Source organism: Centropristis striata, chromosome 14, assembly GCF_030273125.1.
Source record: "Centropristis striata isolate RG_2023a ecotype Rhode Island chromosome 14, C.striata_1.0, whole genome shotgun sequence".
Classification (NCBI taxonomy): domain Eukaryota; kingdom Metazoa; phylum Chordata; class Actinopteri; order Perciformes; family Serranidae; genus Centropristis; species Centropristis striata.
In genome coordinates this window covers 17,777,343-17,800,878 of record NC_081530.1, presented here as the reverse complement: position 1 = coordinate 17,800,878, position 23,536 = coordinate 17,777,343, and the positions used below count along the sequence as shown (strand labels likewise).

Here is a 23,536-nt window from a genome sequence, read left to right as displayed (position 1 = left end):
TTTCATCAGATTCTTCCTGAATTTCTGTTTTTAACTAGTTGTTTAATAAAAAAATCTATCTTAATCTATTCCAATTCATTATTAACTGCATTATCACATTTTCTTTTATTTATAGAATTTTTTTCTTCCTTTTTTATTAAGTTACTTTGTATGTTTTAATCATCATTTAACTCTGTTTATTATCTCCTGACACACTCCTGAAGACATGGAGAAAAAAAAAGTGACACACACACACAAAATGTAATGTGTAAATATCAAATTATAGACATTATCTTCTCTTCAAAGCTTTTCTACAATTATTTCTTCTTGATGCTGGAAAAATAAAAGAAATTAACTTCAGGTTCACTGCTTCACTTACTACTGAAAAAAATCAGATTTTTATAAAAACTGCAGCTGCAAAGTGCAGCTGAAAGCTCCTCAGTATTATTTTAATTTAAAAAAAATTATTAAAGTTTTTATTCTTGTGAAGCACTTTGTGGATTTTATTTCTGTGAAAGGTGCAATTATAATATTATATAATATTAAAATGTATTATTATTCTGAACAAAAGAGAAGTGGTGGAACATTTCTTTAAATTAATTTTAGAAAATAAAAAAAAAGTTGTTGGCCCTCCCCACCTTCAAGCCCGACAGGAAGTTTGTTTGTTTTTTACTCACTCACTTATTCAGTTCCCTTTTAAACTCACCAAGAAACACAACGTCAACATGTCTGAAGCTGAAGTTCTTAACTCTGAGAGAGGACGAGCTCATGGTGAGTCATAAATATGATTATCTATCTATCTATCCATCTATCCATCTATCCATCTATCTATCTATCTATCTTCCTTCCTTCACAATATCATTCTTTTGTTTGTCAAACATTTAAGTGAAAAAAATGAAAGTTTGATGTCACACTTTATCTGTATTTTGTCACATATTTATTTAGTTTCAGTTTTTGCTGAAATCACAGCATGGATCACTTTTTTAAGGACATAAAGGAAATAAGTCTCCGTAACGGACAAAACATTTAATGTAAAATCTTAAAAACTAAATGACAATGTGATTTTAGCATCTTTTAAGATGACAAGATATATTAGAATAATATAAGTCGTGTTTTGTGTCACAGTGAATGCTTCCATGTCTGAAGCTAAGGTTCTTAACTCTGAGAGAGGACGAGCTCATGGTGAGTCCTAAATATGATTATCTCTCTATCTATCTATCTATCTATCTATCTATCTATCTATCTATCTATCTATCTATCTATCTATCTATCTATCTTCATAAGAAACACCTTCACAATATCTGTCATGTATTTTACTCGCAAATAACAAACATTTTAGGATCACTGAGTGGGGAGTTTTGCTTGTTTCCCAAACTTTTTCTGTCTGACTGTATTATTCTGGTATTATTTTCCATACTGGTAAACTGAACACTCATCAGAATAAAACATGACATGGTAACATGTTCCTCTATTGTAATGTTCGTACTTTTAAACTGTTTTTAAACTGCAAAGAGAAAAACCCACAATCACTGAATGAACGGAGGACTTATTGACTGTAAAAATTCTAGTGAAGAATAAGATAAGGTCAAGAGCTAAATAAGGAACTGACTGTGAAGAAACAACACATACGTAAATAAAGTGTCAAGTCACATTTTTCCTGTTTCTTTCTGGGTAAATATTAACATCATTTCTCTGTAAGTTTGTCACAATGTGAGTACTCATCTTCCTGTCTGTGATGAGATGATGAATAACGTAAAGTCACAGTATGAGCAACATGACAAGCAACTCAAAGGGCTCTTTAGGAAACACAAAGTGTCTTCAAAAGTTCCTAAGAATTGTATTATTATTTTTTCTTCACATACACAATTTTACCTCTTACATTCACAATTTTCGACGACTGTATCAGTTACTTTAAAGCATGAAAACACACTTTCTGTCTCCTCTGCAGGTTCCCGAAAGCAAAAGGAGTCAAATGGACGATGTTCAGCCACATTAGAGAAAGTGGCACTGGTTGCTCTGGGTGTTCTCCTCGTAGCCTACGTCATCACTACAGGTGAGTTGTTTTTTTTAACTTACAGATATCACAGTGAAACTTCACCAGTTTTTTATTTACATTAAAACAATATATTTTTTATATTTTGATATAATCAAACAATCAAAAATCTAAAATCTAAATCAAACATATAATTATATGTTTGATTTAGATGTTTTCTTACCACTATTCTGAATGAAGACATGTTAGGGGAGAAAAATAGCCCAAAACCTCAAAATTGACCAGTGCATGAAAAAAAGAAACATGTTCTTGCCTGTAAGTATCTCGCCTTAATTCAGATTCATAAAATTCTTTAAAGAGCAGAACTGGAAGCTTTGTGATTACCTCGGTGGGTTTTTTGTTTTTACATTGACAGAAAAATGTGCAACACAACAACTAAACATTACTTTTACTTCTCATGTTATGCTTTCCTTATCTACAGCTCTGCATATTAATAAACTTTACTTCAGGTTAATATTGAAATGATTATCCTGTTCTAAAAATATACACTTTCTTCTTTTTTAATCAGCCTATAGAAACTTTCAAATCATCGAAAGGTTCCAGAAGCTGACAGATGAGCTTGACGCTGTGAAAAGAAATCTCACAGGTAAACTTTGTCGGCTGCACAGTCACTTTAATATGTGTCACATTTTGGATTCAACTCAGTTTAATTCAGATTAATACTGATGAAAGTTACATCTTTTTTTTTAAATCTTCTTCCATATCAGAAAAAGAATGTGAAGTAAAAGCCTACAATATTTTGCAGTCAACAGGCAGAGCAGCAGCAGGTAAGTGATGGATTTCTAAATTGGATTTAAATCTCTTATTAAAGTGCTCAGTGGTCGTGTACTTTATCTGTGAAGTAAAAACGGTTGCCTCTCTCTAATTCAGTCTTTTTACTTAAAAGTTCTAGACTGAAGCAGTCATTAGTTGGACCTGACTGAAGTTTTCACTGTGATCCCTTTATAGAGTGTCCTAACTTGGAGAAATGCTGGGAGCAACACAGAGGAAACTGTTATTATTTCTCCAACACTGTTTTAACCTGGGAGCAGAGCAGAGATCAATGTAGAAGTTACAGAGGAGATCTGGTGAAGATCGACAGCGAAGCCGAGCAGGTAAAACATATTGAAGCTTCTGCTGCTTTCAGCTTTCTAGATTTTCAAAACCAGATGCTGCCTTTTCAGTTCTGCTCCCAAACTGTGGAGGAGCCTTCAAGACATAAAAGAGGCAGACTCTTAAAAACACATCAGTATATATATATACTGTGTATAATAAGAGGAAAATTGAATAAAAAATAAAATATTTACATATATTCTGTATCTCCTGTTTTGAATTATTTTATTCTTGTTTTCTCTGCATTTTAATGTAAAGCTCTATGAGCTGCATGTTTTTATGAAAAGTGCTGTACAAATAAATGCGTATTATTATCAATATTATTATTATTACTATTATTACTGTTACTATTATTATTATTATTATTATTATTATTATGTTCCCTGAACTAAACTAACACGGTTATTCAGCACAGAAATGTTAAGTTACATACGTGTTTCTCTCCTGTCCAGACGTTCCTGGAGCTGAGACTGAGAGAAAAAATGAACTTACCTGAAGACAAGTTCTGGATCGGACTGACGGACTCAGAGACAGAGGGCAGATGGCTGTGGGCGGACGGATCACCACTGGACCAGAGGTCTGACTAAACACTGTTCTTTGTCAGTCTCCAAAATCAGGTTACCAGTTTTATTGAACCAGTTCTTTCTGTCCCAAATATCTCAGTTTTACTTTTTGGAGCTCGCGTCAGCCAGACAACTGGAAAGAAGAAGATCGTGACGGAGAGGACTGTGTGAGGATGGGAGAGAAATTCGGAGCTACAGACCTGAAGTGTTGGTTTGACAAAACCTGCAAAGTGCCTCACAGATATATCTGTGAGAAACAACAAACACAAACAACTGTAACTGGATTGAAATGTGTTTCACTAACAACTTAAACAAGCTCAGTTCAGGATGCAGAATGTTAAACAATGCTGCTTTTAATGCTTTTTAAAAAAAGAAAAAGAAAAAAAAACTTCCTCCTACCATTAAAATGCAGTTTTTTTGAATGTGCTGAACAATAAATGAAGAGATGGTAACAGATAACCAGCGGAGGAGGAAGTAAAAGATCTAACAGCACACTGAAAAGATACTCTGTCACAAGTAGAAGCCCTGACTTGGTTGATACTTGATTGGTACTTTAGTAAAATTATAATCATAAAAAAAAATTACTTTCAGTATAAAATGTAATCAACTAACTACATAACAATGCCCCCTGACTGTTGTATCTGATGCAGTTATGACAAAGCAGGATTATATGAATATGCTTTATTATTCTGTCACTGACAGATTTGCCAAATTTGCCAATTTGCTGGTTTGTAAAAAAAAAGAAAAAAAAGAATAAAGTAGGGAGAAATGTTACAAGAAAGAACATTTCAGTCAGTCCACTGATGTTTAAACAAGGCATCATATTTTGTAGGCTTTTAATGTTTTTATAAATGAAAAAAATCATATATAAAAAAAAGGCATACAATGCATAATTTTACACTCATTTAAAAATAGTTCCTCCTGCACGTTCCCAGCAGCAGCAGGAAGAAAATCGTCCAGCTCGCTAGATATTTTCACAATAAAGCATAGAACATATCTTTTACAGGAGCATTTAAATAGCTTTGCATTTTCTCTCTGCTGTACTTCTTAATGCTGATTTTATTTTATGTATTTGTTTTACACTTTTATGTGACAATGATTGCATTATGATTTTAAGATACAGTTTAACTTGCAGTTTGTGGAGTTGGGCTGTCAGTGTCCGAGCCCGTTTTATACTGGACTCAACTTAATGTGAGGTTGACCTGTGAAAAGACTCTCCGGGGGGAATTATTGTGGAATGAGTTTCAATTAGACAAGACCAGGCTGTGAATTAGTGTTCATCGGGACAGTTACTCTTTTAGAGGCTTCAGAGCAAAAAAAACAAAAACAAAGAGTACATATGGACCCAACACACACAATTGTTAGGTACTTATTAAGTTGCTCTGTTGCACTTTTTATTATCTATATTTTTTAACTGTATGCTTTAAATATGTTTTTAACATTTTTATGTTTTATTTTAGAGCTGTATTTCATATATGTAAGATTCTATCCAAATGAAGATTATTATTATTATTATTATTATTATTATTATTATTATTATTATTATTATCACTTAAGACCTACTTAAAGTGTGTGGTGGTGTCTCTATCTGTTGATATTCTGACCACTGCCTATTTTTTCTCTTTTCTTTTAATTTTTTTCTGTGTTAGGGACGTTTTGGGGTGTCATTTTTTGGGGACAAAGCCATGAAAATAGCAGAGACAGTGCCAAAACAATCCTTAATATAGTGAGGCAAAATACCAAGTGGACAAAGGTTTTTCTTTAACTTTACATTGGTATTGTTGTATTTTTACAAACAGTAAGCAACATTTCCTGCGCAGTTTGTGTTAAGTTGCTTGTAACTAAAGTTGTTAAATAAATGCAGTGAGGTAAAATGTAATTTTTGCCTTTGAGATGTCATGAAGTAGAATTAGCATGAGAAAACTCAGGAGCAGACAGGGAGTGATTTTGCAGAATAAACCAGCTTTTTACTGAACTTCCTTATTTTTGCTACAACAGTTGTAAAACCATTAAAGCATTTTCATCCATAAAGTGTCTTTTTGTGTTTGTTTTCTAACTTCATAAACTATATTAATAGTATTTCCTTGCAACATGAAGACAGATATGAATGAGGTCATGCAAAGTAAAATAAACAAAAGAGAAAGATTCCTTTTCAGTATTTTTATTATTTGAAAATAAAAATGAATCTCCAGTCACAGCTGAAAAAGCAGCAACATTATCTGTGACACAGAGTCAACAAACGGTATAAATCAGCAATAAAACGTCTTTTTTCTTTTATAGTTGAACAACAAAACAGCAGCTAAACGGAGCAACGGTCCGAGTTTACTCAAGGTTTATGCAGAGAGATAAATCACAAAATGTGTTTTCAGTTTGATGAGTTTTTCTGTCCTTTTTTTTTAATGCCACTTGATATAAAATGAAAACAAAGTTGTCCAAAAGGGGAAAAAAAGTAATTTGTAAACTTCCCTTCATCACTCTGAATCCTCCTCATCTGGTCCGAGCGGTGACGTCTGCCGCTCCGCACCTCCTCCGTCTCCTCCGTCTCCCTCCTGCAGTTCTCGGACGGCGAGGCTTCGTACGAGCGCGGCCTCCACGTCCCCGGCGTCCATCGGGGCGGAGGAGAACCACAGCGGGCTGCTGGAAACACAGCTGACGTCTGGACGGAGGTAGAACAGGTCGGAGCGCCGCCTCACCGACTCAGGGCTGGAGGGAAGACAGAAAATGTATAAATGTGAAGTTCTCTGTGACGTTACGTAAGAAACTTTCAGACTGATTTCAGACAGAAACTTAAAAAGTAAAAATACTAAAGTTGATGCAGTTCACTGGATTTGTTTGGTATTATAAACAGTTTTTATAATCTAAATAATCGAAATAATATTAATTGATGTTAATTTCTTATCCCTGTGTCTGATTGTTTGTCTTTTTTTAGATTTTAGTTTAGTTTCTTAAACTTTTACAATCATATTCACAATGTTTCTTATTATTTTTTACATTTTTTATTTTTTTAATCTATATGGTTTATAGATAATTCAACCAAATAGATTACATTAAATTAAATCATATTAATACATTTTTATCTCAACTTGAAGTACTTTTCTGTTTTTTGAAATGTAAACAGAGAAACAACTAAAGAAAGATAAATAAATATTTATGATAATACGTTTATAATTTAATTTTAAAAAGTTAACCTAGATTTTATTTCAGTCTAATCAACATCTACAATCATATTCACAATTTTTATATACATTTTTTATATAAAATATTATATATATATATATATATATATATATAGGATAAATAATTATACAAAAAAATAGGTGGGTCAGTGGGATAAGGATCAGGGAATTTTATCATGTCTTTATATGGTTTATAGATAATTTACCTAATTAGATTAAAAAAATACATTTTTAACTAAACTTGAATTATAGATTGTTATATAAGCAGAGAAACAAATAAAACATTTATATAAAAAAGGATAAATAATAATACAAAATTTTTTACAGCATTTCATTCAGGTTGAAAGGTAACTAAATAAAAAAACAAGATGAAGAAACTGCTACAAAACATTAATAAAGGAGGTGTTGTTTATATAAAAATGATCTTCTTTAAAGCTGATTCGATCAGTATTTGTAACATTGATCAAATAATAATAATAATAATAACAATAACAAATAAAGCTACAAACCACTTGGAGAGGTAGAACTCGTAGAGTCGGACTGGACAGCACAGAGGGTTCTCCGTGTTCTCCATCATCTCCAGGAAATCCTCTTTACCCTCAGTTTTCTTACGCTTCTTAGCAGGAACGCCGTCTGCATCTGACACACACACGGACACAAGAAAATAAGATAAATAAAAATATAGATGAATAAAAAACTATTACAAAACAACAGAACATTTATTATTATTAATGTTTATAATGATAATGATAATAGAGCAATATCTCATCTTATCATATTTTCCGTGAATTTGATAGATTTCCCTCTTTTTTAGTTATTTCTGCAAACCTGTTTCCTGTAACTACACTACAGGTGTTTAAATATGGCAAATTAATTTTATTATAACTAGGGCCGGGACTCGATAAAAAAAATTAATCTAATTAATTAGAGGCTTTGTAATTAATTAATCAAAATTAATCGCATTTTAATCGCATATAAATATTTGACCTGAGAACAGTGAGAAGTAATTTTTTTCACATGGATTTTTAGTATACCATTGAATAATGACTGAATATATAAGCTTAAGCAACAAAAATATTGTTTATTTTTGCTCAAGTCCAACAGACCAGTGCAATTTTTCGACGCTTCCATCCGTTGGTTTTTTGTAACAAAATGTCCCATCATCCACGGCGTCTCATCAGCTTCTTCCTTCATGTTCACTGTGGTTTGTTGTTGTCTGAACTGACGAACGCTAGTTTGGTGCTCCAGTATAATCGGTTCGCCTGAAACTCATCCAGTGAGAAACGTTCCGCGGTGCAAAAATAAGTGTGATTAAAATGCAGCAATTTTTTAACACGTTCATTTTTGTGTAATTAATTCATCTTAATTATGCGTTAAAGTCCCGGCCCTAATTATAACATAATCAGGTATTTCATCTTGACTCTCTGCCATATTGGTACCTGACTCGCCCTTGTTTATGGACATTGGGTGGTAGAAACGCAGGAAGGTGGTCTTGGAGTTGTTCGGGTTAGTTTTGGTGCAGCAGGCGACGTGTGCGAAGGACAGCCGGCGGTGCTGCTCCACCGTGGTGAAACCAAAGTGTTTGCAGCAGAAGAAGAGCAGCGTGTTGACGAGGATGATGGGGGAGTACGCCCCCAGCTGTTTACAGTCCCACAGAAACTCTTCCTCCACACAGGAGCCTGCAGAGAGAAGAAGAGGGACCTGTCAGACATCTGATCAATCACTCTGAGCTGTTCAGAAAACAGACACGGAGACTCACCACCGGCTGACGGTTTGAAACCTTTCAGGATTTTGGTGATGTGTGTGGAGAACTTGCTGTAGATCAGATCACTGAATATGTTTTCCAAACGGCCGTTCTCAAACAGGAACTGAAGAGAAACGACAGAGTAACAGTCAGACAAATCAACAGAAACTGTGACAACATGCACTGCTGTCCCAAATGATTTCTGAAGGTGTAACCTCTGCAGAGTATGAAAGCTGCCAGCAGAGGGCGCTGCTGCTGCTGCTGCTGCAGAGCTGCAACTACAATCAGACTTCTCTGCAAAACAGAGAATTGGATTTTGGAAATAGATTATTTAGTGTCACAATGTTCATAGAACCTGAAAAATAATAAGTATATAAGTATGACTATTATTATGATGATTTGTTAATAATAATAATAATAATAATAATAATAATAATAATAATAATAATAATAACAATAATGCATTTGAATACATTTTAATAGTTTTATTATTTATCTATGATATATATTTTTTGAGTGCATTTATTTAGTTTTTTTCAATTTTGGAAAGTCATAATTTAGTGTCACAATGTTCACAGAACCTGCAAAATAATTAAGTATTTTTATTAATAATTACATTTCTTATTTTATTTTTTTCATTTATGATTATTATTATTAGGACTTGCCTTTATTTCTCAATTTTATTTATTTCTCTTACATATTTATGCATTTATTAAGGTTTTTAAAAAACAGTGAATTGGATTTTGGAAAATTATTATTTAGTGTCACTTTGTTCAAAGATCCTGCAAAAATATTGTACTATTATTTTTTGTAATAATAATAATAATAATAATAATAATGGTAATAATAAGAATAATTATTATAATAATAATAACAATAATAATAATAACAATAATAATAATATATTTAAATTAACCTGCAAAATAATTAAGTATGATTATTTTTGTTATAATAATAATAATAATATTTAAAAATCATATTTTTATGATTTCTTTTATTTTAATATTTCTTTTTATGCATTTATTTAGTTTCTTCAAAACAGATAATTGGATTTTGGAAAATTATTATTTAGTGTCACAATGTTCATAGAACCTGCAAAAGAATTAAGTATTAGTATTAATATTAATAACTATTATTATTATTATTGAATAAGCCTTGATTTTTGTGCACCGTTGCACCCTTCGGTGTGTTCAGCCGCTCATCTTGCCTGCTGGATGCCGAGGCAGAGGTAGAACAGGCTGTCGGGGGAGTACGGCTCTCCGTCGGGTCGTTTCACCTCCGTGATGAAACAACAGAGGCTGTTGTTCAGCTCGACCGCAGAGCAGCGAAGAACGTCCTCGTTTAACGTCTCAGCACGAGCTGACGGAAGAAAAGAGTCAGGACGTGAGTGTGAAACAGCAAAATATGAAAACATTTATTAGATACATTTCTTTCTATTCTATTAGTCTTAGTCTACTTTTTTTTCTTCCAAATTTTGTATTACTATTATTACTTTTTTCTCTTTTTCCTTTGCTTTTATTAATAAATATATACATCTTTCTTCATGTATGTGCTATTCCCGTGCTAAACATCAAAAGTCAGGGAGAAAAGATAAGTAAATAATGAAATTAAAAAATTGAAGAAAAAAAAAATGTTTTTCTTGACTGTTTAATCTGCTCCAAATCCAAAATGTTAGAAAAAAATCAAATTAATTTTATTTAATAAAATTTGAAAAAATATGTTTAAATACAATAAAATAAAATACTATTTTTTATGTTTTAAAAAAAATTATATTATTGTTATTACTTTTTTTCCCTTTGCTTTTATTAAATAGAAAAAAAAATCTATTGTCTGATATATGTTAATGAAACTCAAGTTGTCACCAGTACAGTGTAACAGGAAATGTAACCTGCATTATCTGAATTTGCTGTACATTGATTTTAATGTAAGTATCTGTCCATTTAATTATTTTGTTGGGGGTCTGATATATTCTGTGTGCTCTTTGTTGCAAGAAAACAATACATTTCAAGAAATCCATAAAAACATACGAGAATCAAGGTCCAGCTTGGAGTGTGAGTTCCTCCACTGGATCCATCTCTTCCAGGCGTCGATGCCGCATCGACTCTGCAGCTCGCCGTGCGTCCTGGACGTCAACTTTCCCTCTTTAGCCGCTGTGGACGACTGATGCAGCTTACGGCGCTTTTAACAGAGAGGAGAGACACGGTTACACCACAGACAGAAGAGACTGCAGCTTCTAAACTCTCAGCTGGTTCAGGGTTTCCGCTATATATTCATTGTAAGAGCAGATTTGATGTTAATTGTTGTGTGTGTCATGGTCTGATTGTGATTGGTGGGTCAGCCTATAGTGTGGGAACCTTTTGGGGGCTCGTCAGGTGTTTTCCAACCGGAAGAGGAAAAGAGAGAAAGTGTTATTAAAGCATGAGATGTTAAATAAACTGACCTGTTTTGCATCTTAACTGAAAAGCAACTGGACTCTCATTCATCATTCATGGCAAAGTCAAAGCGTGTCAATTAGTTTTCCTGTTGAAATGCCTCAGTGGCTTAAAGCATTGGCTTAGCTTCTACAGTCATTATAAATGATGCCCGCTGCTACTTCAGAATAGGGGATTGTTTTATTTTTCAAATTCTGTAGCAGTGACCACATCGCTGTCTCGCCGTGGGGACGGGCAAATGGAGTTGTCATAACAACCGTAACAGCATGAGCACTCTGTTAGCATTTCTCCAGTTTCTGAGTGAGGTTTGACCATAGATTGTATATGGGTTAGACTGCCTGTTAAAGGCTAGCTAACGTTACTGAAAGAGAACGAAGCACACTGCGGTCAGTCAGCCTCCACGTACGGTAAGAATGAGTTAGACCAGCCTTCAAAATAAAAGCAAACACATATAGCTTTCAAAATAAGAGCACATGGATGTGTTAACAGAATCCACCACAGAATTTAGAGAAGACTGTCAAAATATAACGCCTTGAATAAAACATAAAAGAACCCTTATTCTCCTTTCCAATAATTCATTAAAAGATGCAATGATCAAGATGGAATAATGGCATTAGAACATGCGAGAGGCATCAAATTTAGGCTTTTAGGGCAAAAATTTTCTCCAGGGGAGCAAGCAACCGGACCCCCCTACTTTGTTTGGGTCCCCCCATCATAGTCTTGGAAAATCCTGTGAGAAACACTGGTTTTGCAACTGAGTGTCATTTTTTATACTTTCTAAATTGCTTATTGACATTTAAATGCAAAAAGGGGGTGTCTGAAAACAAGATAAAAACACTAAATCTGAGGGAAATTATCTTGCTGCATGGACGGATAATTTCACTTGACAATATTTCTTGAAATAAGATTGTTAAATCTAGAAATAAGCATGTTGAACACTTAAAATGAATAAAGAAATTAACTCTTAAAACAAGATAAATTATCTAACACTTCTAAATCAAAGTTGTTTTTTTATCTTGGTAAGAACCAAATAATTTGCAGTGTGGGGTTTGTTACCTTGTTCTTGTTGTGGATTTTTCCAAAGGTTTGTTTAGATAGCGGAGGAGCCGGTGCAGCAGGAGGAGGAGGAAGGAGGTCAGGTTGAGGCTCAGCAGACCCAATTATCTCTAAAAACAGAGGTGGTGGATTTTCATGGGTGTGCAGTCGACTGTGTGACGCAGAGCTGACATCAGAGTCGTCCTGGTTGCTGAAAGTCTCCTGATGATTTGAATCCAAGTCATCGCTGCAGTCTGAAAGAGATGAAAATGATAAAAATTACAGACCTGAAGAGCTTCAATGCTTTTGCTTCCAGATCAAACCAGAAAGAAGGATAACCTATAAATCTATCATCTATTCATCACAATAAATTATCACATTCACACAATTATTTTAAATATATATAAAAAAAGAATAGGTTTGGCCTTTGTATATAATGTGTATAGAATGTAAGTATATGTCTTATTTTTTATATTCTTTCTTCTGTCTTCTATATCTATGTGTCTGTATCTTGAGCTGCTGTGATGCCTAAATTTCCCCACTGCGGGATAAATAAAGTTATATCGTATCTCTTATCTCTTTCTTTATCCATAAATTAATGTGATATGAATGTCTTGAGTACTGAATGCATTCATGTTTCATGTTAGTCAAGATGTTATAGGTGCTACATATAATTGCTGGAGAAAACTGTAAGCAAAACCTATGGTGGAAAACATGAAATTAAATAAACATAATAATCCAGCTAAAAAAATGTATATATATATAAAAAATAGAAGGGGCAGGGGGATAAGGATCAGGGAATTTTATTATGTTTTTTCATCTATATGGTTTTTAGGTAATTTACCTATTTATTTATAGGCAATTTAATACATTAAAAAAATGATTAAATGAAATTAATACATTTTAAACTTTAAGTAATTCTTGTTATGTAAGCAGAGAAACAAATAAAAAATAAAAAAGGATAAAACATAATTTTAAAAAATGGTGGGGAAATTAGTTGTATGTGAATGTGTGAAGCAGTATTAAAATAATGATTATAAATCCTATTTCACAGCATTTCATTCAGGTTAAAAGGTTACAAAACAAAAAACAAGACAGATGACAAGAAACTGCAACAAAATATTTTTAAAAAGGAGGCGTTGTTTGGATAAAATGATCTAAAAATAATAATAAAATAAAATAAAAATACTACTTTGGTCTTTGGTCTATTTAACCAAGATAATTTTCATTTTCTTGCCTGGTTGTGATAATGTGATGCAAAGATTCATATTTTCTTTCCTGTTTACTATTGTATGTTAAATTAGGACAGCTGATGCTAATGAGCTCTAAGCTCACTGCAATAAAATCACATTTGTGCAACTTTTATATCGTACTGTATGTATATCTAAAATAACATAAAAGACTCACAGTCCTCTGTTGCACTAAAATAAGTTTTTGCAACCATTAACTTTCAATCAGCCTCGTTTGACAAACACAAGGAGTAAATAAGAGCTGGAACAATAAGCTCTCTGGTCCAAAAAAAGTTTCGTCAGTTCTCTTCATGGTCATCCAGCGTCTCACCCTTTAGAGCGTAACTTTCTTCTCTTTGTGCCTCTCCTGTTGTCACTCTGTCGTCTCTCTTCCTCGTCTCGCCTCGCCTCGCTTTCTTCACCTCAGACTTTAAACCAGCTTCTCCCTGCAGCAGCTCCAGCTCGACTGTTTCCTTCATGGATTTCACCGTCGGTTCGGGAAGAAACACGGGCACGGGAAGCTGTGACAGGGAGAGACAGAGCGTGTAAAATCTGTTGCATCTGGACGTTGTGCTGCTTAGTGTCACCAGATTAACCCGTTAAAGCTTCAAGCACAGAAAAGTACAGATTTACCCGATATTATAATTGGAACCTAACGAAGCACCATTTCACAAAATATTAGCATTTAATTCTTGCTTGTTGTCTCAGTGGCAAGAGATGTTAACGGAGGTGAACATGATGGAAAAAATAATTGCAAAGCTCCATCTGAAGTTAGATACATTTTTAATTTATGGGCTCTGATTTTAAATTACAAGAGCAACAAGGTGCCTTGCTGAGTAAATTATGAATAATTTTAGGTATTTATTTTTTCTTTCCTGTGTGTTTCTTCCTCTGTGTGTTACCATCATCTACAGTTTGAACGTTTGTTTGCCGCAATGTGATTTATTGTGTATTTTCTGACACTTTAATATTCAGATAATGTCAAGCTTGAATAAAGATTTTGTTAAAAAAAAAAAGTCTTGTTGTAGATACCGGTAGAGGCAGGCCCAGAGGCGTCGGTGTGTACTGGCTGTACATGTTCAGAGGCAGAGGAATGTACACCGGCACTGGGACAGGCAGGACCACCAATTTGGGGACAGATTTTGTCTTGTCTTCATAGAACAGAAAAAGGAAAGAGAAACAAAATCAAAACACAGAGACAATCCACGACATAACTTAACACACGTGAACATATTTTTGTAAGTCACTGCAGGGAAAGTTCAGGATTTCATACTGTTACAACCTTAGTTTGATGTCTAAGGGACACAGGAGGTAACATACAGAGTAAACCCAAAAAGTAAAGCAGAAAAATGGCTGCTGGGACTCTCGGTTTAACAATGATCATATTTATTTACATGTAAATGGATAAACAGAGATAAACCAACCACAGGTGCATCTCAATACATTAGAACATCATAGAAAAGCTTATTTATGTCAGTAATTCAATTCAAAAAGTGGAAATAACACATTATATAGATCCATTATACACAAAATTAAACATTTCATGTCTTCATTTATTTAATTTCTTCTAATTATAATGATTATGGCTTACATTTAATGAAGACCTAAATTCAACGTCTCAAAAAATTTGAATGTTACAAAATACCAATTTTTAAAAAGTATGTTTAATATGGAAATGTTGGTCTCTGAAAAGTCTGTCCATCTATATGACTCAATACTTGGTTGGGGCTGTTTGACTTGAACTACTGGAAATGAACTTTTCCATCATATTCTAATGTATTGAGATGCACCTGTAAACACCACAGAAAATATGAAGCAACTAACAAAAGTCAACCACTAACTGGAAAATAAGATTCAGCTAAATCTACCAACAATACTAAGCTTCCTAAATAAGCAAAAACAGGAGAAAAAGCTGTATGAAATACTCCCCAGTGGTGTTAGTGGATGCAAAGCTGATAGATTACTTAAGTATCTCTTTATCTTACCTTTGTCTCTCCATTCATCTACTTATTTTGTTGGGGTGGGATATGTCCTGGATGTGGTTTTTTTTTACCTGTCTGAGTCTGGGTGTCGACTGTCTGTGTCGTGCAGGAGACTCCTTTGTTGTGGACCAGCGGCGTGCACAGCATGGACTTGTTCTTCAGCTGCGTGGGGACGGTCTGAACACTGGCCTGAAGAACACACAACAATAACTCAAACTTTATAAATAGTACAAATGGGTTATATCTTAGCTAATTAAAGTGCTCAGAGAGTTTTGAACAACATAAGCAAGACTGTGTTTTATAGTTAACTTACATGTCCAACAACCTTTGTTTGAATGTCGGGGTCAGAGACTGCAGGGAAATAAGAGTCAGAATAAAACATCAATATCCACAGCATAAAGCATCTTCATATTAGTCTCTACAGTGTGTGCTTACATAATGTTTTTGTTTGCATGTCATAGACTGTGTAAAGGAGTGGATGTGGCCACCATGACGTCTCCCATTAGTATGTGAGCAACATGTTTTTAGTTGAATTGTTGTTTTCTTGAAGCTACAAGTGACAATATTTGACCCAGAGGGCGGATCTGGCTGCACCTGGCTCCGGTCTCCATTGAGCAACGTCGCTGCTCACAAAGTTAGAGCATCTACTTTACTCTAAATGGGACTATAACTTACTAAATTAGCCTCATCAAGACTTGAACCTGTTGACTGAGACCATAAAGTAATTATGAGAAGTTCTACTGATGTAAGAAATCAAGTTACAACTACGGTCACTTTCTCATAGACTTCTAGGCTTCATAGGTTTTAGACACTTTCAGATTGGCCTCCCATTTTTTTATATTTTTCTGGTGTGTGTGTGTGTGTGTGTGTGTGTGTGTGTGTGTGTGTGTGTGTGTGTGTGTGTGTGTGTGTCTGTGTTTGTGTGTGTGTGTGTGTATGTGTGTGTGTGTGTGTGTGTGTGTGTACCATGTTGTGTAGAGCTATCAGAGGCTCCGGGCCGCATCGCCAAAGCGCCAGCAAGTGAGATAACGTTTTCGATGACGGGGGAGGAGTCGACCGTGTCTGAAGGTCGAGGAGGAGAAGAGACTGCAGGCAGGAGACAAAGAGTCAGCAGCAGCTGTTAGAGAGTCTCATGTCAAAAACAAACATTAACAGGAAATTTTTAGGAAGATCCCTTCAAAACCTGACAGCTCTGACAGCTGATCGGAGGTCAATCCATCTCAGAAAAAGATATTTCTTGGTAACAGGTAAACCAAATCAACATATGCCTTTCCTACCACAGGAACAAAAAAATCCACAAAATCAGAAAAAGTGTCCAACGTGGGTTAAAAACAATGAGGAGTATCTGGCTGGATTTGTAGGCTGGAATCTTGTTAAATGTCTGGTTTGTTTCTGTGTCAGGGTTGTAAGCATCGCACAACGTTGCATACCTGTGTTGCCCATCTGGACCTTTTTATTGCAGAAATGAAGGAGACATCTCAGGTCACAGAAGTGTTTGACTTCTCCCAGCAGGGGGAGCCGCTGCCTCAGTTTACCGTCACGGCCGCAGGTGTCGCACTTTGCAACCTGAGAGGAAACAGAAGACGTGTCGTCAGTACAAAGAGACAAAGCAACCTTTATATGCAGGTCGGCTGCAACTTACAGTAGTCTACAGTATCAGTGTATCTGCTGATTATTGTCTTAATTCATTATTTGGTCTATTGTAATTTCAGAGCTCAGAGTGACATTTTTAACTGTGCAAAACTCAAATATGTTCAATTGTTTCTCCTGAAAGGCTGAGAAAACCAGCAAATATTCACATTAGAAAAACTGGAAGCTGAATATATTTATAGTTTTTGGTTTAAAAATGACTTTAAAATCAGGATTTAGTAACAAATATTGCGTCTTTGCTAATGCACCACTTAAAAAAACGATTATTTTGTTCTTTTGAGTGGTGCTACACAATCATTGTGGAACTTTGCACAAATACATTCACAAAAAAATCTGTTTAGATTTGCGTGTATGTATAGACCTTTAAGACCTGAAGACATCTGCATGATTTGAAAGATCTCCTATTTTTTAAGACACATAACCGGTGAGATGCATCACAACTCACTGTAATACACGTGTGGAAGCAATACAATTTTTATTATTTTTTGAAAATTCTTCATATTTTTTATGATATTTATAGATTTTACCTTTTTTGCACTAGATGTAACAACTGATTTAACATATTTAACATGATAAAATATATTTTCTCAAATGCGCAATATCTGTAAAATGCACTTACTTTCAGGAAAACAAACACAAAAATATATATTATTAATAAATGCCAAATAGCAGAAATGTATGTATAGAATGTATGTATATGTATAGGTCTTATTTTTTATATTCTTTATCTGTCTTCTATATCTGTGTGAGAGGCTGTGATGACTTAATTTCCCCACTGTGAGATAAATGAAGTCATATCTTATCTCATCTTATCTTTTTTTTTTTTCTTTTTAATCTTAAATTTAGGGCAAAGGCAATAATGCACAGTTGAAGCCAATGGTTTAGGCTGAATTATTTTGCTTTTCAGAAAACACTCAGGCTTTTGGGAGGTTGTTTTGACACAATGCTCAGGTTTTAGAGGTGTTTTTTGTGGCGGTCTGAATGGGTTAAAGCATGGTTTTCATGATCTAATCTGAGCTCTACATTTGTCACCCTGAACTGATAAAAACATGAAAGGGAAGTTGAATAATATATTGTCCACACTGGTCAGGTTATCAGGTTATTGGTGCATTGACTGAACTTCCTCCTGTACTCACACGGCAGTGGGGCGTGCTGTAGTTTGAGCTGCATTCTTCAGAGCAGAACTTCTCGTCAGCGCCGTCACACTTCGCCGTCACCAGCGTCCGAGAGATGCAGAAGCAGTATGCACACGAGCCGCAGTGGTCGCCCCACTCCTTCTCCAGCTTGCGACGAAACAGCACCAGGCAGCCTGCAGCGAGGAGAAGGGATTTCAGTGGTTTCTTTTTCTTCTTTGTTTATATATAAATCTGAATACTAAAAGTGCTCAACACCATCCTGCACTGTGCTGCACCAGCTGTGTGTGAGTTCAGTGGTTGCATAGTTTAAACTAGTGATGGGTGTTTGGAAGAAACCTGCCAACTCAGCATCTTTAACGTTAAAGATCAATTAATCGATTAATCACTATGTTTTTATACATACTCCAGTATATGTAAAAATGTATACAGTCTATGGTAAAAACCTGCATACATTGGCAATTTTGATAATGGACGCTTTTGATAATGGACGCTTTTATTCTGAAAGGACGAAAAGAGACTTCCTGTCGATCGTGAAACTAAATAAAACTGAGATTAAACTGTAAAGATAACATTAAGGAATTTAATATTTTATGTTTTAGCCCCTGAAGAGGCATGAGGTTAGTTTTCACAGTAATCTTGCATATTTAAATGTGTTTTGTATCACTATCACATATTCTGGTGTTGCCCTGTTGTGACCCCATTTTGGTTGAGCGTACATCAAATTCTAGAGACTGTGTTTTCAACAAAAATAACTTTTTGTTTCAATTTATTATATTTAGTGGATCTAGAGGAACTGGAGTGGAGGAATAAAGACAAATATTTACTTAGAATATTATTGGTGGCCTAAGAAATCGATAACAAAGAAATGGCTGAAGAGGGAGGCACCTAGTGCAGATGAATGGATCGATATTGTGTACAGTATCTTTGTAATGGAAAGAATTACTTTCAATTTAAGAACACAAAAAGAGGTATTTATTGAAAATTGGCAAAAATGGATTACATATGTCTCTACCATAAAACCGGATTTCAGGTAATCTCAGATTGGACGATCAGAATACTTTAATTTCTTCGTACCTTTCCCCTTTTTATTTTATTTTATTTATTCATTTAATTTTGGGTGTTTTCCAATCCCCTTTTGTACACTTTTACTTTTTTCTTTGATATTTTCTGTATTTGTCTATAGGTCTTCATGTTGATTGTTTGTTTGTTTATTTCAAAAACCAATAAAAAGTAAATTACAAAAAAAAAAATGTGTTTTGTGTTTAAATAAGTTTTGGATCAAATTAAACTCAGTAATTGATGCTAGCAAGGTTTGATACAGTAAGATAGTTTTGCTCAAATTAATAGTCTTGAATTTCTGTGTTTTATGATTGTCATTGCAACTTTCAGTTTACAAACTGTAGCTTTATCCAACTTAATTCGCTGTGGTTCAGTTCAGTGATACTGATACGCAGTCAGAGATAAAATTAAAATCTAAAAATACACAAATCAATTAAAAATTCCACGTGATCGATCATCGATTAATTACTACCATCCCTAGTTTCAACATAATTTCTGACTAAGGTCATAGTTTAAGTTTTCCTCTTACCGTCGCTGCAGAAGTAGCGTTCTTTGCCGTCGACCTTCTTCACGTCACTGACGATCTTTTTTTTCTTACAATATTCACACTTTCCCAAGAGGTTGTCGACCTTCTTAAACTCCTCAGAACACGCCACGCTGCACACAAAATTAATCTTGCCCTGTGCAGAAACAAGTGGTGGAAGAAGAATTCAGATCCCTAATTTCAGTAAAAGTACTAATACCACACTGTGAAATTACTCCCCTACAAGTAAAAGTCCTGCATTCAAAACTTACTGACGTAAAAGTATAAAAGTATCAGCATCAAAATGTACTTAAAGTATGTAAAACTACTTAAAGTAAAAGTACTTGTTATGCAGAATGGAGCCACTCAGATTGTTTTATATATTCTAAATATATCACTGGATTATTTGCATTGATCCATTTGCTGTAATTGAATTGTGTAAAGCTAGAGCTCATTTTAATGACTTAATATACTGTTATGAGGCTTAATTTCACTTTAAACATTTTTTCATGTTAAATCTTGACCTGAACAGGAACTGTAGACGGCAGCTAACTGTAGTGCAGTAGAAGTATAATATTTACATATAAAGTACAAGTTCCTCAAATTTGTACATAATGTGAGTAAATGTTTAGCTATACAGGTCAATCAACAAGATCATAAAAAAACACACAAATTAAATGGACAAAACCCTCTAATTTAATCTAAAACATAAATAAAAGTTTGTCTTTTTAATTTCTATTATCCACGTGAAACTGGACAAAGATAACATGTTTAATTTCCAACTGATAAACTTTTGTTTTTCCTAAATATACACTGAATTCTGTTTTTATTAATGTTTTCCCACAGCAACTTTTTTGGAATCAGGGTTGTTACTGTGTCCTTAAATCCGTCTTTTTCCTTGTTTTTCCCTTTTTGCTTTCTGTCCTTATAATGTGAAAATTGTACATGAATATAAAATAACTTCTTCTTCAAATGTCACACCTACACAGGCTCATAGAGCAGGCAGTTTAGGTAAAAATCTATCATGAAACCGAGTCCCCACGCACCTTTCTCTGGATGACTTTGGGAGCAGCTTTTATAGCGCGCTGACACTGAGCACACGGCAGTTTCTCTGGAGGTTTGTGGAAGTCATTCTGTGTTTGGTCTGCAGCTCCGGTCGAGTTAGTGGCAGCACTCGTGTCCTTTTGGGCGTCCTGTGGCACAAAAACATACAAAGGTTTAAAACTTGAATAACATAACTATGGTATCTATATTCTATTATAACACTTTGAAGTAGAAAATGTAACATTTCCCCATTAAAATGTCTAAAAACAACTTGAGCTTTGTTATATATTTTGTTGAGTTGTGTACATATATTATCCCAAATATTTCCAACTATTTTCAGATACATTGTAATCGAGCCACATTCGGAGGCTGTAGTGGGCTCAGACTTCATGTATTAACCCTCCCTGTTATGTTGTGGGTCAAGTTGACCCATTTTAAAGTTAAAAAAAGAAATAGTTTAAAGTATTTTTTCATAATAAGAAAAAAAAATCAACTTAATGTAAAACCATTTAATTTTATATGTAGGTCTTTCCAATGTACATAAAAAAAAGTTTTAACATGCATTTTTTTTTAAATGAAAAACAAGTGAATTATCCTCATTGAACCATCAGTGAGAGGTAAATAACACCACTGCACTAAATATTGATTGAGATGGTTAGTAATGGAGTTATTAATGAAATATAAACAATGTTTGGGTTTTTTTTCAGTTCCTGACACTTTTGGATGATTCAACATGAAAAGGATGATTAAACATGTTCGTGGGTCAAATTGACATAATTGCTGTTCCTGAGAAACGAACATTACAGGAGGGTTGAGGGAGTTTTCCCTCCAGGAGGAAAGGTACGGTCACAGGACATCACCACAGAATCTGAAACACTGTTGTTGTAGGTTGTTTTACCTTAAAAGACATGGCACAGGTCAGAGTGCAAAAGTTTCTGATGGAGGCGTCCGACATGGCGAGGTGGCAGGCAGGTAGTTGGTTCTTACCACATTGGTCACAACTCAGTGGAGTTCCTGCAGAGAAAAAAAGAGTTGTCGTGGTAAAAACTGGGCCAAATTGTGGAAACAGCTCAGAGTGAATGCGAGGCTCGTGGGACTGATCCTGTCGATCTACATTCATAGAAAAGAGCTCAGAGCAGCACGTTCAGTACCTGACGCCTGAATCTTCGATGCAATCACACAACTCCTGGTGCAGAAGAGCTCCACTACGTCCTCGCTGCTTTTGTTTTCAAACATATCCGGCACTGAAAACGAGATGCGGCACATCGCACACGGCTGCAGTGTTTTGATCGTCTGCAAAGCAACAAAGACGGCACAGAGGAAACATTAATGCAGAGGAGATGATGCAACCAGTTCAGAAACTTTTCTTGGATGCTTCCTAGAAAAAAAAAAACATAATTTCTGGTGCAGCAGTGCAGAAAAGCCACCACCACAACCAGATACAACTGTGACTCTACCCTTGTGTTGTCTTAGGGGTCAAAAATGACCCGCCACTATGTTTAACAGCAGAGAAAACCCTCTTAATGATCTTTTTTCAACTTGAAATTCGATTACTTTTACTAGAATGACCCCAACATTAGAAAAAAGTTAAACATTGCCTTTGTTCATATTTCCATGACAGCTTTACACCAGCAGCGTCCAAATCTTGTCTTAGGTGTCATTTCTGACCCGGCAACTTAAAACATAAAACCCAAGCATGCATGAGTACATGTACGCATGCACATTTGGTAAAAAATTGCTACTGTTTACACTTATGCAGTACCATTTGCAATAAAAATAATAAAAACAAACCCCTATTTGAGTAAAACAGTAAAGATTAAACTGATTAAATCCAGTTTTTCTGCACTGCAAAGAGGGAAAACCTAGATATTCACAAAGCTTATGATGAATGAAATGTTGGTTCCTCATGCAAAATAGATTTGGGTTTAAAAATTCAAATCAAACTGTTTTATTTAAGGGGTTTCGTAAAGGTGGGTCATTTTTTACCCTTAGGACAAGTGGTGTATACAGAAACAATACAAGGGTTAATTCAAGCTGGAAATCACTGTTTATATTTCTGTTTTATCTGATTATATTCTATTATTTTACTTGAAGAAATTCTGTTGTATTGGAATGTATTAAATATTTAAAAAATACATTCTTTATCATTTGACGGATGTTTTTAAGATTTTTTTTCACCTGTTTGAATTTGGCCAAACACTCTGCACTGCAGAGTTTCTTGCAGCCGTCTTCCATGCGGAGCAGGAGAGGCGAGTCGCAGCAGGAGCGACAGTTCTCGCAGATCGTCAGGTTGTTCAGGTTGCAGAAGCGAAGGAAACAAGGGTCGCTGCAGACCTTGTGGACGGAGTCCTGCTGGATGATCTCACGTTTGCTCTGCAGGAGGATAAAAGAAGGAACAATAATTCATATAAACCTGCTGGGAAACTAGGGAAGAGAATTGGTGCCGGAAGGAGAAAAAAAATAATGAGAGGAGGATTTTTTTTCCCGTCAAGCAGTTTGAGAATAAAGTCGAAACTTTTTGTGTTCGGTAAAGTTGGAAAGATTTCACAGATTCATTGTTCCTGTATCAGTAAGTCATCAGAGGAACATTGTTTTCTATCTGAACAGTTATGTAAACTGCAAACCACAACCTGATTTTCATCAATGTTATAAAATGTGTAATGTCTAAGGGTGTAGTAGAACTAAAGTCCCCCTACACATAAATGAGATATTCTTGGTAGAAGGTTGCTTAAAAATATTTTTTTCGGAAATCTGCTTTTATGCAATTTATGTGATTTTTTCAGACATATATTAGACGTATTGAGGAAATCAGATTGTAGCCTGCAGTCTTCTTTACCAA

At 34.7% G+C, this 23,536-nt stretch overlaps 2 protein-coding genes across 2 annotated transcripts in view; one reads left to right on the top strand and one right to left on the bottom strand.

Annotated features, from left to right (window-relative positions):
• Positions 1-704: 704 nt before the first annotated feature.
• Positions 705-4,436, top strand: LOC131985290 (hepatic lectin-like). Its single transcript, XM_059350339.1, has 8 exons — positions 705-750; positions 1,105-1,161; positions 1,928-2,032; positions 2,541-2,618; positions 2,778-2,799; positions 2,958-3,126; positions 3,577-3,701; positions 3,788-4,436. Exons 1-8 carry the CDS (start codon positions 705-707, stop codon positions 3,996-3,998), a joined length of 813 nt encoding a protein of 270 aa, XP_059206322.1. The 3' UTR covers positions 3,999-4,436.
• A 1,400-nt stretch (positions 4,437-5,836) lies between these two features.
• Positions 5,837-23,536, bottom strand: part of LOC131984472 (uncharacterized) — a 49,400-nt gene continuing 31,700 nt past the window's right edge. The window contains exons 30-48 of the mRNA XM_059349294.1: positions 22,876-23,070; positions 21,849-21,990; positions 21,596-21,711; positions 20,700-20,846; positions 19,660-19,810; positions 18,072-18,244; positions 16,716-16,851; positions 16,252-16,371; positions 15,599-15,636; positions 15,357-15,474; positions 14,336-14,454; positions 13,635-13,824; positions 12,096-12,328; positions 10,635-10,785; positions 9,815-9,966; positions 8,623-8,731; positions 8,303-8,542; positions 7,373-7,502; positions 5,837-6,390 (exon numbers count right to left, since the gene is read on the bottom strand). Coding sequence (XP_059205277.1) covers positions 6,159-6,390; positions 7,373-7,502; positions 8,303-8,542; positions 8,623-8,731; positions 9,815-9,966; positions 10,635-10,785; positions 12,096-12,328; positions 13,635-13,824; positions 14,336-14,454; positions 15,357-15,474; positions 15,599-15,636; positions 16,252-16,371; positions 16,716-16,851; positions 18,072-18,244; positions 19,660-19,810; positions 20,700-20,846; positions 21,596-21,711; positions 21,849-21,990; positions 22,876-23,070 — 2,892 coding nt within the window. The 3' untranslated portion in view covers positions 5,837-6,158. The remainder of the gene's footprint in view (positions 6,391-7,372; positions 7,503-8,302; positions 8,543-8,622; positions 8,732-9,814; positions 9,967-10,634; positions 10,786-12,095; positions 12,329-13,634; positions 13,825-14,335; positions 14,455-15,356; positions 15,475-15,598; positions 15,637-16,251; positions 16,372-16,715; positions 16,852-18,071; positions 18,245-19,659; positions 19,811-20,699; positions 20,847-21,595; positions 21,712-21,848; positions 21,991-22,875; positions 23,071-23,536) is intronic.

What these genes read in the sequence shown, in the direction of transcription:
- LOC131985290 (XM_059350339.1), top strand. Translation starts at nt 705, where the DNA reads ATGTCTGAAGCTGAAGTTCTTAACTCTGAGAGAGGACGAGCTCATG. An exon ending in TGAGAGAGGACGAGCTCATG is followed by an intron (nt 751 to 1,104) that starts GTGAGTCATAAA and finishes TTTGTGTCACAG; the next exon opens with TGAATGCTTCCATGTCTGAA. An exon ending in TGTGAAAAGAAATCTCACAG is followed by an intron (nt 2,619 to 2,777) that starts GTAAACTTTGTC and finishes AATATTTTGCAG; the next exon opens with TCAACAGGCAGAGCAGCAGC.